This window comes from Microtus oregoni, unplaced genomic scaffold (genome assembly GCF_018167655.1).
Source record: "Microtus oregoni isolate MIOR12 unplaced genomic scaffold, Mior012 000012F_ref0000307, whole genome shotgun sequence".
NCBI lineage: Eukaryota > Metazoa > Chordata > Mammalia > Rodentia > Cricetidae > Microtus > Microtus oregoni.
In genome coordinates, this window is record NW_024543071.1 from 14596384 (window position 1) to 14615780 (window position 19397).

Genomic DNA, 19397 nt, shown 5'->3' on the forward strand with positions numbered 1-19397 from the left:
ACTGAGAGACATTCCAGTCCCAGAAATGTTTATTAATAGTTTATATTGCCCAAGTGAAGGAATGGCTGAGTGGTGGGACTAATCTGAAAAATTTAACCGCACCTGAACTACTGACTAATCTCAGCCCAAGTACTCTAGACTCTAGAATTTAAGAGTGTACTGGGAAACGCTTCGAAGGGACTACATATCCAGGCATGCATCAACCTGTGGCTCTCGAATCTACCGAGACTACAAACCCCATGGCACCCTACATCGGAAATACACCGACCAATTTTCTAAACCCCGCGGGACTCGGGCCCTGTTTGGAGCTCTGGCCCTGCGGCAAAGGGTTCTGGGGACTGTAGTTCTTGGGAGGCGCGGTCGGGCCGCTCCCTGAACGCCCAGAACCGGCGATTAGACTGCGCATGCGTGTCAGTGGCGTTTGCAGCGGACCGGGCTGGCAGTTCCTTCCTCGGAAGGAAAGATTCCTCTGCCATGGAGTCCTACGATGTGATCGCCAACCAGCCTGTTGTGATCGACAACGTGAGTAGCGTCTTTCCTATCTCTGAAGAGACTGTGCTGTCCTCCAGAAGGGATCGTTTCCGAGGTTTCAGCCTAGGCCGCCTGCTCTTTGTCACTGGCCCGGCCTGTCAGGCGGGTTCAGCTGCCGCCGCCCCCGTCCTCTCCACATCCACAGTTTGCACGGAGGGCGGCCAGCAGCACCGTGTGACGGAGAATTTAAGGGCAGACAAAGGGAAGAGGTGTAGACTGAGAAGGGTCCTTGGACCCTCGGCTCAAGGGGCCTTAACCGTTCTCTGAGACCCTAGCACCCGCCTTCTCCCTGGCCTCCCATCACTCAATTGGCTGCTCTCGCCGTCTATCTTGGCCTATTGGTCCCGCCTTTGGGCCTTGCCGGATTAGAACAGCACTCTGCGATTATTGGCTGGCGCGCTTGTCGCTCTTCTGGCCGCCATAGTGTTTCCCTTCTGTGAGGGGTGGGGCAGTGCTCTAGGGCGGTGGGGATTGGCTGGACTCACTCAGTGCGGAAGGCGATGGCTGGGCCACCGGTGAAGAAGGGCAGTTTCTTTGGGTGTGAGCCGGCCGGGCGGCGTAGTAAACTGTACCTGGGTGGGGCCGGGCAATCTGGTGCCAGAAATGGCTATAGGATATCAGTTATTTTGTGATTATAAATTATAGTTAGTAAAGGTTAACAAAAAGGAGAGTGAAAAAATGAAAAGCAAGCCAGGTGCTTTCCTTTTGCGGTGCCCAGCTGAGAGGCGGCAGATTATCTATGCAGTGTCTGTCAGGGACGCTAGCGTTTGCAGGGCACTTTGGCCAACATATAAATGGAAGCCTCAGGAAAAGGGAATGGCTCAGAAGGAAGTTTGCCGCCCCTTTCACAGAAGGAACATCGAAGATGGAAGAGATCAAGGTCATATTCCGCATCAGTGCCCTCTAAGTTCATCACCTTATCCAAATGTCGTTCCTTTGCTAGCCACGCCCCCACAAATGCATCAATAATGACCAAAAGAACCTAAATATTGCTCTTATGAGGCTGGGCAGTTATCTTCAGTTTCTGTATTTCACTCAAAGGCGAGACTGACTGAAATCTTCCGTGCTCTTTCAAGACCCCTTCTTTGAGGCAAACCACCAGTTCCCTCTGTCCTAGGCCGACCTTATCCGATCAGAGTACCTGTGATGCTCCAGCCCTTCTGACCTGGGCGAGCCACTAGGTTCTTTTATTTGCATTGTAGGTAGATGAAGATTGCTCTCCCCAGTTTATGCAGGAACAGGAGGCTGGGGAAGATTTTTCAGACCACCCACTTTAGGAGTTGAAGATCCAACTAACAATGAAATCACCTGGTTCCAAGTTCTTCAGTCTTTCAAGGAAGGCTGCTTTCTATGTTGTAAACTGCCTTTTTAAAAGGTGAGGCTGAGCCGGGGCGTGGTGGTGCACGTCTTTAATCCCAGCTCTCTGGAGGCACAGGCAAGCGAATCTCTGTGAGTTTGAGACCAGCCTGTCGACAGATCGAATTCCAGAACAGCTAGAACTGTTCTGTAGAGAAACCTTGTCTTGAAAAAACAAACAAACAAACAAACAAACAAAAAAAGCAAAAAGGGTGAAGCTGAGACTGGGGGGTGGGGTGGGCGGTGGCCCAGCTGGTAGTGCTTGTCTGGCATGCATGACATGACATGTGCTGGGCTCCATCCCTAGCACAGCATAGACCTGGCCTATAAATCGGATGTGGTGGTCCATGCCTGTAATCCCAGCACTAGGGAGGTGGAAACAGGAAAATCCAAAATTCAAGGTCATTGTTTGAAGCTAGCTTCTAAGATGTGAGACCCTGTTTGTTTGTTTGTTTGTTTGTTTGAGACAGGGTCTTGTGGAATTTCTTGTTCTCAGTGTTGATATCTAGAGAACATGACTACTTATGTCTTTAGCTCATTTCTGTGTGTTGGATCCACCTTTTATTTAGTTGTTAAAAGAAAGAACTGTGTTGGAATGATCCGTCTCAGGCTAGAGACATGGCTCAGCAGTTCAGAGCACTTGGTGCTCCTGCAGGGGACCACAGTTCCATTCCCAGCACCCTTGTAGGCAGCTTACAGCTCCAGAGGATCCGACACCCTCTTTGGTCTCTGAGGGCCCTTGCACACACATACATAGACCACACACAAGACATACACATATACACATAATTAAAATAAAATCTTTTTAAAAAAAGAATTATCAGTTTTGTTTTGGCATTAACAGTGCAGGAACAGCCTGCTCATCCCACCAGCTCCTTTGCCTTGGATCCCTGGAGCTGAAGTTACAGGCGGTTGCGAATTCACTCGCAACCAGTATGGATTCTGGGAACCACTCTAGTCCTCTGGAAGAACAGCAAGTGCTTTCAACTAATGAGCTATCTCTTCAGCCTCCCATTTCTTTTCTCAAATTTTGTACGCTGCATGCATGCGGGGCCTGTGGAGGCCTGCAGAGGGCGTCTGATGCCCTGGAACTGGAATTATAGAGTCATGAGCTGCTGGTTTGGTGCTTGGGAATCCACCCTATGTCCTGTGGAAGAGCAGCAAGTGTCCTTAACTGTCTGTCCAGACTTTGTTTCTTTTCTTACAAAGACTCTCACTATGCCGCTCTGGCTACACTGGAGACTCGTTATATAGACAAAGCTGGCTTCAAACTTAGGGTCCTCCTTCCTACCTGCCTCCAGAGATCTGAGATTACAGGTGTGTACCACCTATAGAAATCAGAAGGGAAGTTCACATCCAGTCTGCCATTTGTAGCCATTGCCAGTAAATCTAAGACTTGTGATTTACGAAAACACTTAGGTAGGTAGCAGCAAGTGCTGGAGGAATGGGTTCTTCTGATGCAGAATGACTGTTACTGGGCACAGGGCATCTTTTTGGAGTGGTAAAATAAGTTCTTCAATTAGTTACAAGTTTGTGATTAAACCCTGGTTTTGTTTTTTTTTGTTTTTTTTTTTGTTTTTTTTTTTTGTGGTTTTTCGAGACAGGGTTTCTCTGTGGTTTTGGAGCCTGTCCTGGAACTAGCTCTTGTAGACCAGGCTGGTCTCGAACTCACAGAGATCCGCCTGCTTCTGCCTCCCGAGTGCTGGGATTAAAGGCGTGCGCCACCACCACCTGGCCTAAACCCTGGTTATATACAAGTCTGACCATACTAAAATACATCGAACTGTACTATACCTTAAATTTGTAAATTATGTGTGTGAAATTTTATCTCAGTAAGTTTTTTGTCTTTCTTTAAAGTACTTTATGAACCAAACAGAGTCATAGAATCAAAATGGACCAATTAGCAACCCCTGTCCTGAAACCAGCGCTCTAAAAGAATCCTGCTCTTATTTGTGAGATGGGAGATCACGGGCCTCTTTCCCACCACATCAAGCAACCTGAAGTGCTTAGATAAAATCTGCTCAGGCACAAGCCTACAGCCCGCTGGTGCTGGGAGAGCCTGCTGAGGGAGTTGCTCCTTGCCTGCATCAGAGTGGTCATTGGTGGCTAGGAGCTGACTTTAGCCCTCCTAAATCCACATTTCATGAGACTGCATTTTCAAGAAGCCTCTACAGGGTGTTTGTTTATTTCCTTTGCTAAAGCGAATAGCATGGGGGCAGCTCATTGCGAGGTACACAGTTCCTGTCTAGATGCTGTTAAAGAAGTGGATATCGGCTTTTGTGTGCTCTGAGGTGAGGTACAGAATAGAGTACCTCACTCACCTCCTGTCCCTGCTTGTTGGTCCAGCCCTGGTCCTGACAGGCCTGCCGGGGCCCTAGGGACAATCTGGGTCTGGTTCTTCTGAACGCCTCACTCTGATGCTACATTTGCCTTCTTCACACCACCTCTGCCTGGGGCTGCTTGCTGGCGTTGCAACTGCTTGTTCAGATTCATAATTTTCATAGGTTCACCTGCCAATTTCTTTTGTAATTTTTTTGTTTCTTTCTTTCTTTCTTTCTTTCTTTTTTTTTGAGACAGGGTCTCACTCTGTAGACCAGGCTGATTTTGAATTCACAGAGGTCTGCCTGCCTCTGCCTCCCTAGTGCTGGGATTAAAGGTGTGTGCCACCACTGCCTGGCAACTATCTGTCACTCCTTTACTTGTGATTTTAACTCTCATCAGCTAGTCTCTTGTGAGTGTCTAGCAGATGACAGATGTGACATCTCTGATCTTAAGGAACTTGAAATAAAGTAGAGAAAAGGGGGAAGCAAAAATTGTAACAGAGGACAGTGAGACACTTGCTTTGTCATGTAGTGGTGGTTTGCTGCCAGACACAGGAGGATAATCACAGGTTTCCCTTCAAAAAGGCACAGTACTGCAGTGGGCCTGTTACACTTCTGCTAGAAAGACAGAGACAAATAAATGAGTCTGGAATTGCTTCACTTGGCTTTGGGTTTTGTTGAGCTCTGTTTGCATTTTATATATATGGTGTTTTGCCTGCATGTCTTTACACCACAAACATGCAGTGCCACAGTGTGGTTGTTGGGAATCCATCTGGGTCCTCTGAAGAGCAGTCAGTGCTCTTAACCACTGAGCCATCTCTAGCTTGGTTTTCTGATGCAAGGTCTTGCCATGTAGCTTCCTTAAATCTGGATCTTCCTGTCTCAGCCTCCAATTGCAAGTGTATACAGGCATGTGCCACATGCTTGGCTGAATCTGATGTCTTAAGCTGCCTTGTTACCCAGACTCTTGTCCTTGTGCTAGTAAACTCAAAGCAAACTACTTGGGAAATCAACTCTTAAAAATATTCAAATCTAAAGTAAGGTGGTGGTGATACACGCCTTTAATCCCAGCACTCGGGTGGCAGAGGCAGGTAGATCTCTGTGAGTTCAAGGCCAGCCTGGTCTACAGAATGAGTTCCAGGACAAACTTTAAAAAAGCTAGAGAAGGGGCTGGAGAGATGGCTCAGAGGTTAAGAGCATTGCCTGCTCTTCCAAAGGTCCTGAGTTCAATTCCCAGCAACCACATGGTGGCTCACAACCATCTGTAATGAGGTCTGGTGCCCTCTTCTGGCATACATACAGACAGAATATTGTATACATAATAAATAAATATAAAAAAGCTAGAGAAACCTGTCTCAAAAAAAAGTTCAAATCTAGCTGGGCGGTGGTGGTATATGCCTTTAATCCCAGCACTGGAGAGGTAGAGGCAGGCAGCTCTCTGTGTTAAAGCCAGCCTGACCTAACTTTCCAGGACAGCCAAAGCTATACAAAGAAACCCTGCCTCAAAAACCTAAAAAAAGAAAAGAATTCAGATCTGAGAGTGCATGGAGGCACACACCTGTAAAATCCCATCGTTGAGGAGGTGGAGGCGGTAGAGCAGGAGTTCTGGGTCACCTCCAGCTCCAGAACAAGTTTGAGGCCAGCCTGTGAGACGAGAAATCCTGTCTTGGGACTCACCTTCACTCTCTGGTCTGGACCCCTGCCAGGAGATCCAGCTAGTCTGTAGGCTGGACACACCCTGTACAGACAATGAACAAGTAGAAGCTTGAACTAACAAGTTCCTGAAGGTCTTTTGCACAGCCTGTGCCTATCCATCCATACCATTGCCCAAGCCCTGGGGTTTGCCGTCAGAGAATTCCCCCTCCTAGGCTTTTGAGCTCAGGTCACAGCTGCAACTTCCCGGGCTCCTTGCCACACTGTCCAGGCCAGCGAGTCTGCACATCTTCCCTTATTTGCTGTCTCCCCAGTCCTTCCACCACTTCTCACCACACATACCCCGGTCCTCAGACTGGCTAGAGGCAGACACACCGAGATGACTGCTCTCGTCACCTCCAGATGAGGTGTGCCAGAAAGCCTTTGGTGCAAAGATAAGCTGGTTAGCTTACATCTGTCGTGTACTAACTGTATGCAGCGTGGAGAAGTAGTTGACAGAAAACCAGGTGAGCTAGAAGAACATGAGCATCAGATCTGGTTGTAGTCAGGGTTAGAGGAAGGGAATCGGCGAATTTGCAAACAGCATCAGCTTTTGCCGTCTTCCCTGCACGCGGTTGTGAGTTCCTACAGTCAGTGTTCACATTGGTTGGGTCCTGGAAGATATGATGCTTTTTACTTGTTAGAAAAGGGGTTCTTGCTGGGTGGTGGGCAGTGGTGACACATGCCTTTAATCTCAGCACTTGGGAAGCAGACGCAGGGCAGAACTCTTAAGTTCGAGACCAGCCTGAGCTAGTTCCAGGACAGGAACCAAAAGCTACAGAGAAACCCTGTCTCGAAAATCAAAAAAAAAAAAAAAAAAAAAAAAAAAAAAAAAGAGAAAGAGAAAGAAAAAAAAGGAAGGAAGGAAGAGAGAAAGAAAATAAAAAGGAAAAGGGTTCTTTCTTTCCTGACACTGCACTCGAGTCGTGGATTAGGAGTTTGACTCTTGTCTTCTCTCCTCAGGCAAGACATTGAGACCTCCCTGCCCTTGACTATCAGGAAGCAAAGGAGTAAAACACGGGCTTGTAAAAAACAACAAACCCTACAAAGTGTAGTGCTTGTGTCCTATAAGAGCCAGAGAACATGCATCCTAGTGAAAGATACCTAGTCAGATGTGTCCTAGAGACCTGGGACAGGAAGGTTAACGTGTAAGGCTAGGAGAACAGAAAAATACACATGCTTTCCCTGCCGCCCTACTTGTGGTAATTACTTCTAGATAATTCTGTTTCTCATGTTTTCTGTTTATTTTTTCTTCCCTTTATTAATATTTTAAATTGCGTTTTATTTGTTATCATGTATGCGCATTGGCAGTTCAGGTGTGTACATGCCACAGTGCACATGTGGAGGCAGAGAGCAAGTTTGTGGAGCTGGTTCACTTTCCACCAGATGGGTATGACAAAGGCTTCTATCTGATAAGCCCCACTAATAGCACTTGTTATACGCAAAGTATATTCCATGTAGTAAAGGAGAAAACTACAGAAAAATTGAACAGTTCATTGAGTATGCAGTGGAGGTCCTTGCCGCCATCTCCAGTCCCATCTCTTCCTGAATAGTATTCACCTTCTCCTATGCTCCTGTCAACACGTCTGTTATACGCACAAATATGTGCTTTTTCTCTCTGAATGGAAATGGAACCATACCGTAACAGCTTGACTTATTGCTGGGCCTCACTTTTCTTTGTCCTCTCTCCCCAGGGATCCGGTGTGATTAAAGCTGGTTTTGCTGGTGATCAGATCCCCAAATACTGCTTTCCAAACTAGTAAGTCATTTTGAGGTTGGTTGTGACTGTGGGGCTCTTGTCGACTTTGTCCCGTGCCCAGCCCTGCCTCATTGAGGAGGAAGAATTCTCAGGTTAGCCTTGGTACCCAGGACGATAAGCAAAGGATGTGAAGGGGGTTCTAGATGAGCAAAGGAATGTGTTACTACCTGGCATATACTGAGGTGCAGCAAAAGGCCTCTAATTTTTTTTTTTTTTTTTTTTGGTTTTTCAAGACAGGGTTTCTCTGTAGCTTTAGAGGTTGTCCTGGAACTAGCTCTTGTAGACCAAGCTGGCCTCGAACTCACAGAGATTCACCTACCTCTGCCTCCTGTGCTGGGATTAAAGGCGTACGCCACCACCACCCGGCTGGCCTCTAATTTTTTTAAGTGTGTGTGTATATGTGTGTGCATGTGAGTGTGTGTGAGTGTGTGAGAGGTGGAGGAGGTAGGTTCTACAACATGTGTGTGCCGGTCAGAGCACAGCGTTGTGGAGTCAGTCTGCTCCTCCCACCTTTATGTGGTTCCAGGGATCAAATCAAGAGCCCTTTTGCTGGCCCTCTTTTTAAAATCTGATTCTAAGGCTGGGTATGGTGTCACATGCCTTAAGTCCAGCACTTGGGAGGCCAGCCAGGTCCTCATGGTGAGTTTCAGGACAATCAGGACAACAGAAAGACCCTGTCTCAAAACAAACAAACAAACCAACTCTGATTCTATCTAATGCCATCAATTTTTGTCCTTGGTGACTTAGAGAGCCACAGAACCCTTTATTTTTTTTTATTTTATTTTTATTTTTGGTTTTTCAAGACAGGGTTTCTCTGTAGCTTTTGGGCCTGTCCTGGAACTTGCTCTGTAGACCAGGCTGGCCTCAAATTCACAGAGATTCGCCTGCCTCTAAGTGCTGAGATTAAAGGTGTGTGCCACTACCACCCAGCTTATTTTTTTTTTAATTCTTAATTTAGTTTTATTTTATTTTTTGGTTTTTCTTTTTTTTAATATTTATTTATTTATTATGTATACAATATTCTGTCTGTGTGTGCAGGCCAGAAGAGGGCATCAGATCTCATTTCAGATGGTTGTGAGCCACCATGTGGTTGCTGGGAATTGAACTCAGGACCTTTGGAAGAGCAGGCAATGCTCTTAACTGCTGAGCCATCTCTCCATCCCTAGTTTTTTGGTTTTTCAAGACAGGGTTTCTCTGTTTAACAGCTCTTGCTGTCCTGGAACTAGCTCTGGAGACCAGGCAGGCCTCGAACTTACAGAGATTTGCTCTGCCTCCTAAGTGTGCCACCACTGCCCAGCCATTTAGAAATTCTATCTATACACACATTGGGAAAATATAAGAACTAGAGTTATAATTTACAAACAATATAATACAAGTCGATAATATGAAAATAACTTGAAATAGTACATATTCTTTTTATCTTTATTTTTTCAGAGCTTGAATATGAAGTTTTTTGAGAAAAGGGTAAAGGGGAGGGGAGAGAAAGACAGAGAGAGGGGACAAAGGCCTGCTTGCCTCTTCAGAAGAGCAGCGGGAAGAGAGCAGTACATGTTCTTTACACAAAACTCAGAAAGGAAAGGAAATGGAGGTTGACTTGAGACCTCCCTCCTCGGAGATGGGCACAGTGGACTGGGAGTACATTGCTGCATCTGGACTGTGCCCTCGTGGTCTGTCCTGAAATGAGAAATGTTCCTTTTGCTGTCTCTTCTAGTGTGGGCAGACCCAAGCATGTCCGTGTCATGGCAGGAGCCCTCGAAGGTGACATCTTCATTGGCCCCAAAGCTGAGGTAATCCCCAGTGAAGCAGGAACCACAGGCTGGCAGAGGACCTGCCTTAGCCGCCATAATGGAAGTGTTTGCAGCTGGACACAGCAATGAGTAAAGGGATCATTTTCTCCCAAGAGCAGACTCTGGCCTTGGATAAAAAGTATCTGGAACCCCACTTTGTAATTTAGAGACCAGTCTGGAAAATGGGACTTCTACTGTCTTTCTGGATCTTGTCACTGCCTTACCAATGTTTAGGTTGATTGGTTTGGTTATATTTTTGGCAAGAGGGATTCAGGGGGGTGATCCATTCTGACCTGCCCTAAGTATGAGTTAATTACCCTAGCTTTGGCAGAACCATAACTCCAAGTGCGGAGGTGGGTACCACAGGGCACATGGGGGCCATGGAAATACGGAGACCTTCTGCTGTGCAGCTGCTCAGAGAGTACAGGCAGCTTGCAGCATGCAGTCTCCAGCTTAGAATGATGCCTGCCGTCAGCATGGGTGAGGACTGCAGGCTGCAACCCTGGGAAGCTGCAGCTCCTTCACAAGGGATTCTGCCTACACAGCTCAAGCCTGGGAGAGCAGGGTGCCAGGCAGAGCCCAGCTGCTGCTACAGACTGTGCCTTCTGCTTGCAGGAGCACCGAGGGCTGCTGTCAATCCGCTACCCCATGGAACATGGCATCGTCAAGGACTGGAATGACATGGAGCGCATCTGGCAGTACGTGTATTCTAAGGACCAGCTGCAGACCTTCTCAGAGGAGGTGAGGGGCCCATATGCAGGACACTACTGTGCAGGATGCCACGCTGGGCAGAACTACACTCCCGTGATGATGAGGATGAGGATGGCAGTGACTGCTGCCAAGATGAGTCTAAATGTGTGCTGGCACTCGGCTTTATATACTTTCTAGAGATAGTCTAATTTTATCTTCATACCAGTCCATTAATATGTTCGAACTGAGCTGGGTGGTGGTAGTGCAGGCCTTTAACCCCAATGCTCAGGAGGCAGAGGCAGTTCTAATATGTGTATTAGAATGGAATTTAGGTATAGCAGCATATGCTTGTAATGCCAGCACCTGGAAGGCAGCAGTGGCAGGAGGGGGGAACATTTGAGACCAGTCTAGGGCCATGTAGCAAGACTCCTTTTTTGGAGGTGGGGGGTGTTTCAAGATAGGGTTTCTAAACCAGGCAGTGGTGGTGCACACCTTTAATCCCAGCACCTGGGAGGCAGTGACAGGTGGATCTCTATGAGTTCAAGACCGGCCAGGTCTACAAGATCTAGTTACAGGACAGGCCCCAAACCTGTCTGAAAAACCAAAAAAAGATAGGGTTTGTGTACCTTGGCTGTTCTAGAACTAGTTCTGTAGACCAGGCTGGCCTCAAACTCACTGAGCTCCACCTTCTTAGGATTAAAGGTATGTGCTACCATTACCCAACCTTGTTTTTTGTTCTTTGAGACAGGGTTTCTCTGTGTACCATTGATTGTCCTGAAAGTCCCTCTGTAGACCAGGCAATCCACAAACTTACAGACATCCTCCTGCCTCTGCCTTCTGAGTGCTGGGATTAAAAGTCTGTGCTACCCCCAACTGACTATAGCAAGATTCTTATCTCAAAAAATAAAAATGGGGGCTGGAGATATACAGAGGTCCTGAGCTCAATTCCCAGCAACCACATGTTCACTCACAGCCATCTCTAATGGGATCCGATGCCCTCTTCTGGTATGCAGGTGTACATGCAGATAGAGCACTCAAAATAAGTCTTTTAAAAACAAAACAAACAAACCAAAAAAAGCACTAACTGTGCTTGCAAAAGACCTGGGTTCAATTCCCAGGACCCACATGGCTACTCACACCTGTCTGTAACTCCAGATCTAGGGAATCCTACTCCTTCCCACAGACACATGTAAGCAAAACACCAATGAACATAAAATAAAAATTATAAATAATAAATAAAAGGGCTGTAAATGCAGCTCTGTGGAAGAGTCTAGCATGTGAACCAATCTCCAGTACCACAGAACAAAATCAACATTAAATTTTAATTTTCTATTTTGAGACATATTTACGTATCATAATTCAGAGTTTAACAAAATCTTGTCAAGTAGACAATACACAGCAGATTCAGGGACGTAGAGATGAGTTTTGGAAGACAAGGAGGTGGACTCGGAGGGTAAGGACAGAATGGAACTTTAGGATGTGAAGTTGGGCACGGCATGTGACGAGCTCAGCTTTTTCCTCTGAGGGAAGCTGGCAGGTTGAAGGCAGGGTCATGAGAGTGCACAGCCGGCTCACACTGCCTTCCTCCTGGGCCTCTTTCCGCAGCATCCTGTGCTCCTGACTGAGGCGCCTTTAAACCCTCGGAAAAACCGGGAACGAGCCGCAGAAGTTTTCTTCGAGACCTTCAACGTGCCAGCTCTCTTCATCTCCATGCAAGCTGTGCTTAGCCTGTGAGTAGTGGCTGCCTGGCTCGCGGCCGCACACGGTAACCCGAGCCTCCGCCCGTGAGGAGGAGCTAGGAGCTAGGAGAGTGAGAGGAACTTTTCCTGAAACTAGACATTGAGGCCTCAGAGGAAACCAGGAGCACGGGTGTGGCTGGGACTGCTGCTACCCCAGTGTCTAATCTCAGGTTTGGTGTCCAAGTCCATGACCGTATGCCGCCCCCGCCCTTCCTGAAGGCTCAGTGCATCCCAGCACTGCTCTGTGTTGTCTGTGCCGGGTGCTGCGCAAGGATGCTGGTGTATCTGTAATGAGGCTTTTACTGTCCCACCAGCTACCTCCCAAATAATGACAGAATTATTATAAAAGCTTAGCCTATAGCTTTGACTTATTCTAACTAGCTCTCATAACGTATACTAACCCATTTATATTAATCTACATTCTATCACGTAGCGTTATGTCTCTTCCATCCTGTTTCCCCTCTGTGTCTCCTGGAGTTTCCTGTGCACATAGATTTTCCTCCTCTTCCTTTCCCTCCTGGAAGTCCTGCCTATAACTCCTGTCTAGCTATTGGCTGTTCATCTTTTTATTACACCAGTCACAGCAAGAACATCTTCACAATTGTGTACAAATAGCCACAGTATATCTGTGAACCAGACACCACCACCCTGCCATGCTCCCCGATCCCCCCACACCCTGCCTCATGCCTTCATCTGTCTGCTGCTGAGATGGTACCCTATGACCTACACAGAGGATTTATTTGACCCCATTAAGAAATTGTGAGCCTGCCGGGCAGTGGTGGCGCATGCCTTTAATCCCAGCACTTGGGAGGCAGAGACAATCTCTGTAAGTTGGAGGCCAGCCTGAACTACAAGAGCTGGTTCCAGGACAGCCAGAGCTAAACAGTGAAACCCTGTCCCGAAAACCAAAAGAAACAAAAAGAAGAAAGAAATTGTGAGGGCTGGAGAGATAGCTCAGAGGTTAAGAGCATTGCCTGCTCTTCCAAAGGTCCTAAGTTCAATTCCCAGCAACCACATGGTGGCTCACAACCATCTGTAATGGGGTCTGGTGCCCTCTTCCGGCCTTCAGGCATACAGACAGAATATTGTATACATAATAAGTAAAAAAAAGTTAATAAATTTAAAAAAACAAAAAAGAAATTGTGAGCCAGCATTTTTAGTCTAGGAGATTTCCTAGGCTGAGTATGAGACTTACTGGTAGAGCCTAATAGACAAAGGTGTAGGGTCTGATCCCAGCATCCCCAGAAGGAAATTGAAGACTTCCATATCCAGATCTTAATTTGTGACCTCTGAACAAAGGAAAACGCTCATATTTTTGGACTGCATCTCTATAAGACAGAATTCACCTCGACAGCAGCTGCTGAAGCAGAGTGTGTCAGGTGGGGGAACGTGGATCAAATAATCCCACACTAGCTCCGAACTGGGTATACTAAGGTTTTTCTTTATTAAGAAGGAAAACTCATGAATCATAATGAGGAAATAGGAACGGGGTCAGACATTCAGGTGTGGCATATGGGAAGAAGAGGGGCAAGCAGGTGGGACCGTGGCTTTTTGGTACCCAAAGCCACACCTCAACCTGGTCCAGCCTCTCAAAGGCCATTGGCTGAAGGAGGTTCCCCATCAAGTTGCCATAACATACAGGGTGTACAAGCTGACTATACCTTTGACCTCTGAACACTGAGGCAGAGTAGGGGTTTGCTCCCATGCTTGAGTCTCTTATCTCTATCATTTGGAGATAGAAAACTATAGGCAGACCCCAGAGGCTGCCAGGGGAAGACCAGGCTCTCCAGGAAAATGAAAAGCATCGTGTTTTCCCTCGCCCTTCTTTACCCTCCCCTTCTCTTGGGAGTTGAAATTGCCCTTTAGGCCGGGTCTCCACGACAGTTAAAGGCCTGCTGGACTCTTCAGGATGCTGGAGAAGTTGTGCTCCTCATTCAAGGTTTCCCTGGTATTGCACTCTGCAGAAGGGCCCAGGAGAAAAGCAGACCCCAGGCTTAACTTCAGTGACTGAGCTTTGACAGGTGGGTCTCTCCCTGGAGGAGCGTGGGCCTCAGTGACTGTCCCTTTGCCCCAGCTATGCCACAGGCAGGACCACGGGCGTGGTGTTGGATTCCGGGGACGGTGTCACCCATGCAGTCCCGATTTATGAAGGCTTCGCCATGCCTCACTCCATCATGCGCATCGACATTGCTGGCCGAGACGTCTCCCGCTTCCTCCGCCTCTACCTACGTAAGGAGGGCTATGATTTCCACTCCTCCTCCGAGTTTGAGATTGTCAAGGCCATAAAGGAAGTGAGTGCTGTCCTGTGGGACTAGGGGTGGGATGGGGAATAGTGACCCTCAGAGAGAAAAGGGTTAATGCTCCATGGGCCTGGGTTAGGCTCTGTTCTCCCCTGGCACTGTGTGTGGCTCTCTCCTTCACCTTCCTGAATACCGCCATCTTGTGGGAAAGGAGCCATTTCCAGTCCCTAAGCTGGCCTCTGCACAGCACCCATTACTGCAGACTGTGGTTCACGTCCTTGGAGAAACAGCCTTTTCCTTCTTAAGTGGATCGTACCCTCCTGACATGCCTCTGAGCTGCTCATGGGAAACCAGAACCGTATCAGAGGTAGAAGGAGAAGGATGTCTGCGCCTGGCTAAATTTGGGTAGCCTCAGGCCAAGCAGCTATAGAGCCAAGTCCCAGCTTTGCCTACCGGGAAGGTGGAACAAGAACTCAGGGCAGCAGAGTGCTGTCCCTGGTTCTGGGCGAGCAACTCTTAGGCAGTCACGACAGACAAACAGATCTCTGCAACAGCATGTCACTTTGGTATGACTTTGCCTGGGAGTGTGCTAGATTTTCCTGCCATCCTGACTGCCATACCTGATTCTGCAGAGAGCCTGCTACCTGTCCATAAACCCCCAGAAGGATGAGACGCTGGAGACTGAGAAGGCCCAGTACTACCTGCCCGATGGCAGCACCATTGAGGTAGTGCCACATCTTTCCCTCCTCCCCCATACCCACCATTAAGCTTGGATTCAAGAGGAATGCCCTGCGAGGCCCTGAGAAGCAGTACTCCCGAGAGCATGGGCAGCCCAGTGCCTCTCTGTAGAAAAGGGAAGGGGCTCAGAGGGACTTCCCTCTGTCAGGGTGCATAGGGAAGTGGGTATTTGTGCTGTCTTTAACCACCCCTGGGTACAGATTAGCAAAGTCACTGCTCCCTGGAACTCCCTCTGATAAGATGTTACCAAGAGTGTTAATGCCACAGATGTCTTAGCTAGAGATGCCAGAGCTCATGCTAACATTTCCCCTCCCTGGTTTCCTGGAAGCCTCGTTTGTTCCCAGGAGCCCTGTCTGCTCTTTAAGGCCCTTGACATAGAAGGTTTGTTTTCAGTCTGGGCTTCTCATATACCTGGTTCCTAAGAAACAGGCAGAAAGACCTCTTCTGTTCCCAGTTCCAGGGGACCCCAGTCCCAGCCCAACCTCTTAAGCTGGCTCTTTACCCTACAGATCGGCCCTTCCAGGTTCCGGGCCCCTGAGCTGCTGTTCAGGCCAGACTTGATTGGCGAGGAGAGTGAGGGTATCCATGAGGTCTTGGTGTTTGCCATCCAGAAGTCTGACATGGACTTACGGCGTACGCTTTTTTCCAACATCGTCCTCTCAGGAGGTTCTACCCTGTTCAAAGGTTGGTCTTTGCTCATGGGACTCTTGTTGGAGAAGGTCTATCCTAGAAGAATTGGATGTACAGAGAATTAATTTGGGGTCTCTTTTTCCTGTCCCTTTAGGTTTTGGTGACAGACTCCTGAGTGAAGTGAAGAAACTAGCTCCGAAAGACGTCAAGATCAGGGTAGGGGCATGCTGGAGGTCAGGCTGGTAGACCTGGGCTCCCAGGACTTAGCACATGGTGTGGTATATCCCCCTTCTGGGTCTCTTCAGGCAATCACAGGCAGCGCCAGGGGCTCCTAGCACATAGAACGACCCTATTGTGTACATGGCCTCAAAGAGGACCCGTTCTCACTCCCACTGAAATCCTAGCACTGTGGAGACCGAGGCAGAAGGACTGCCAGAAGTTCAAGGCTAGACCTACATAGACACCCTATCTGAGAACAGTCAAGTTTATATACGCGAGGGTGTTAGAGAACTTAGCTAGGACCCCACTGTGTCCTTCCGGAGCACTAAACGGACAGTTTGACTTTACTGCTGCCACGCTCCCCTCATCCCTCAAGGTAGAACTCCTCTAAGTGACTGCTGAAGGGAGTCACTCAGAAAGCAAGTTCCCAAATAAAGGGGTCAAAGTCCTGCCACAGGTTTATGTCCCTGCTTAGTGTCGGGCTGACCACAGCTCCTGCAGGAAGCCAGCAGTCCAGCAAGGAACTTACTGCATGGCATCCATCCACTGTACTTGTGAGACAGAGTGAAAGGTGGGCAGGGGTGGGGCTGGGAAGATGACTCAGTGGACAAAGCACTTGGCGTGCAAGCATCTGGACCAGAGTTCAGGTCCCCAGAATTCACATAAAGGCCAGGTAGGCGTGGTGACCCCAAGGACAAGCTGTCTATGTAGATTAGACAGAACTGCTAAGCTCTGGGTTCAGCAAGAGCCTCTTGATTCAGTAATTAGAGAGATTGAGAAGACACCAGATGCCAACACTGGCCTCTGCGGTGCATGCCCGTGCGCACACCCACATACATATGTGTGCTCACACATGCTCACATACACAGAAGAGGAGTAAGTAGGGTCGGGTGTCTTAGACTCCTCCTTTCACCCCTCTGCAGATATCTGCACCCCAGGAGAGGCTGTACTCCACGTGGATTGGGTGAGTAGCCCACGGAGTAAGAGCAGAGTGGGAGACGAGAGCTTTGACCATTCCACCATCCTACCCTGTCCCTTTAAGAAAGACCCCTGCAGGATTGGCTGGCTGCACAATCTCACTCGCTCATGCTGCTCCTTTGGGTTTCCTCCACTCCAGAGGCTCTATCCTTGCCTCCCTGGATACCTTTAAGAAGATGTGGGTCTCCAAGAAGGAGTACGAAGAAGACGGTGCCCGATCCATCCACAGGAAAACCTTCTAATGCTGAGACACCACCTTCACCTCTCTCTGAAGTTAACTCCACTTGAAAACTCGCTTTCTGGAGTTGGAGTGTTGGAGAGGAGCTGCCTGTGTGTGAGTGTGTGTGTGGGTATGAGTGTGTGCGCATATCGAGTGCCGTGGGGCCCAGGGATCCCGGGCCCAGAAAGGACATTGAACTACCCACGATGGGGATGGATGGCCTGAGGCCTGGGGTTGACTACTAACTGGCCCCTTCCAGGGAAGAGCTCTGGCAGAGGCCCACTCTTTTCTCGGCTAGGCCTTTGTCTGGCTATGTGGAACTATGGTGATTACCATAGAGAGACCTTGCTGCTGCCAATCAAGGCTGGGCTGGCCCCATCCCACCCCAGAATGCCGAGGCTGGAGGCAGTGCTGTCTGCCCTGTTCATCATCCTGCTGTCCGTGCCTCTGGATCAGACTGAGAGCTGAGGCTGAGTTCTGTCTGGCTCTGTTTCAGGTTGGGTTTGGGAGACTGAAAAACACTCCAGCAGTGCTTGTAGACTGGGTTCAGGAGAGAGCAGGGTACACTCATGTCCAGCCGGGAAGCAGGTAGGAACCAGGACCACACTGGGCATTTTGGGACAGGAGATAGCTTCAGAGTTAATTTACAAGCCCTAGCCACATCCAGGGGTCTTAGGAAACTCTAAGGACCTGTGGGCTCCAGGGCCTGTTATTTGCTTCTCATCCATCCTTGTTTCAATGCCATCTTCACAGTTTTATTTATTGAAGTGTTTGTTCGGTAAAGGGGCTACAGGGAGGACTCACTGTCCCCTGCCCACTGGTCACCTTGCTTACACTAATGTTTACAGCACTAGGTTTCCACAGCACCCATGGCCATCACTCCCTGCTGATGAACTGACAGTATTCGTAGGCCGTGGAACCCTGCGGGATTGGGGGCTGCACCAAGGCACCCCAGCCGGGCTCTTTTCTCCTTCCTCCACTTGCTCACTGCCCTGGAACCACCAGGCTGGTTGCAGTTGGATTTTCCCAAACAGGAAATAGCATCATTCTTTGGCAGAGGCCCTTGTGAGGGAGGTATGTTAGAGGTCTAGACCCATGAAAACCAAGAAAGCTGCAGTTAACCATGTTGCCTTTCACCGACCGCTCTAGCTGACCAGAGAGACGAAGGGAAAGGGGCAGGGAGGCCCCTTCTGGGTTGGTCAAAGCCACTTCTGACTTTGGACCTGTTCAGGAATGGAGAGAAGGGGCCCAAGTGCCAAGAACTGATGGGCTCACACGGGCTCTCAGAAGCGGTCCAAGGGCCTTTGTACCCAGATAGTACAAAGCTAGGGTGAGGCTGTCTTCGCCTGCTCCTTCACCAGTGGTATCGAGTCCCACCTCAGTTCCAGATTCCAGACAGTATTCTCTCTCCACCGTCCTATGACCAAAGGCCCCTGCCAGATGTAAGCCGAAGCTGGTGTGTGTGGCATCGATGTGGCAACCCGTGGACTGCAGTGTGCTTAACCAGCTCACCTCTCTTAGCCCAAGCCTGTCCCTTGCACAGCCTTGCAAAGTCACATTGCCTGGTGGGGCCCAGTGTACTTAAATAAAGTCGTTCCAATAGATACATCGATTCAGCCTTTCTGTGGCCAGTGCCTGGTGGGAAGAAAAGGACACTGTGGTCTTGATCTGATATGCAGACCAATCCTCAACCTGTTAGGTAGATGGAAAGGGAACTGAGAGTCTAATTCCTGTGCACACTCAAATCCACGAGTAAAGCCTGACTTCAAATGATGGCTGTCTTGGCATCCCTGCAATCAGAGTTTTTTTGTTTTGGTTTTTTTTTTCCTTTGAGACAGGGTTTCTCTGTAGCTTTGGAGCCTGTCCTGGAACTAGCTCTTGTAGACCAGGCTGGTTTCAAACTCAGAGAGATCTGCCTGCCTCTGGGATTAAAGGCATGCACCACCACTGCCCGGCAGAATAAGAGTTCTTAAAACTCATGTATAGCCTAGGACTGTAACACTAGCTGCTCAGGAAACCAAGGCAGGAGAATCTCAAGTTTAAAGACTACCTGGGTTAAAGAGTGAGTTCTGAGTCTCCACACTTAGACCGTCTCAAAGACAGTTGGTGTTTACAATTCAGTAGAACACTTGCCTAGCATGCATGAAACCTTGCCTTCACCCTTCAGTGCCCCTCACCTGCCCACGCAAAGCATTTGGGAATGGTTGAAGAGCCTGAACCATTCCAATGACTGCAGAGAAAGGACAGTCACCAACACTTCTGTCCACCTGAACTAACTCCACGCAGCAAGCTGAGCGCGGACCTCCGCATGCACAACAGTGCACATACATACTCAAACAAATGTAATAAAGATTTGTTCTTTTAAAAAAATTGGATGTGGAGCAGTGGTGGCACACACCTTTAATCCCAGCACTCGGGAGGCAGAGGCAGGTGATCTCTGTGAGTTCGAGGCCAGCCTGATCTACAAAGCGAGTTTCAGGACAGCCAGAACTGTTAA

The 19397-nt window shown here is 48.6% G+C and overlaps 1 protein-coding gene across 2 annotated transcripts; it reads left to right on the top strand.

The window, feature by feature from the left end:
- The first annotated feature begins 378 nt into the window (after positions 1-378).
- Actr1a (actin related protein 1A) lies at positions 379-18506 on the top strand. Of its 2 annotated transcripts, XM_041661512.1 has the most exons (11): positions 379-522; positions 7595-7659; positions 9371-9446; positions 10062-10187; positions 11742-11866; positions 13950-14166; positions 14748-14840; positions 15363-15537; positions 15638-15699; positions 16626-16666; positions 16820-18506. In XM_041661512.1, the coding sequence occupies exons 1-11, from the start codon at positions 475-477 to the stop codon at positions 16920-16922; spliced, it is 1131 nt and encodes a 376-aa protein (XP_041517446.1). In that variant the 5' UTR covers positions 379-474; the 3' UTR covers positions 16923-18506. The 2 variants fall into 2 exon arrangements, with proteins under 2 accessions (XP_041517446.1, XP_041517447.1); XM_041661513.1 differs by lacking the exon at positions 15638-15699.
- Positions 18507-19397: the final 891 nt, after the last annotated feature.

Excerpts from the sequence above, each read along its gene's own strand:
- Actr1a (XM_041661512.1), top strand. The coding sequence starts at position 475 with ATGGAGTCCTACGATGTGATCGCCAACCAGCCTGTTGTGATCGACAAC. Across the intron at positions 15,538-15,637 it reads AGGTTCTACCCTGTTCAAAG|GTTTTGGTGACAGACTCCTG; the intron begins GTTGGTCTTTGC and ends CTGTCCCTTTAG. Across the intron at positions 16,667-16,819 it reads CTGTACTCCACGTGGATTGG|AGGCTCTATCCTTGCCTCCC; the intron begins GTGAGTAGCCCA and ends CCTCCACTCCAG.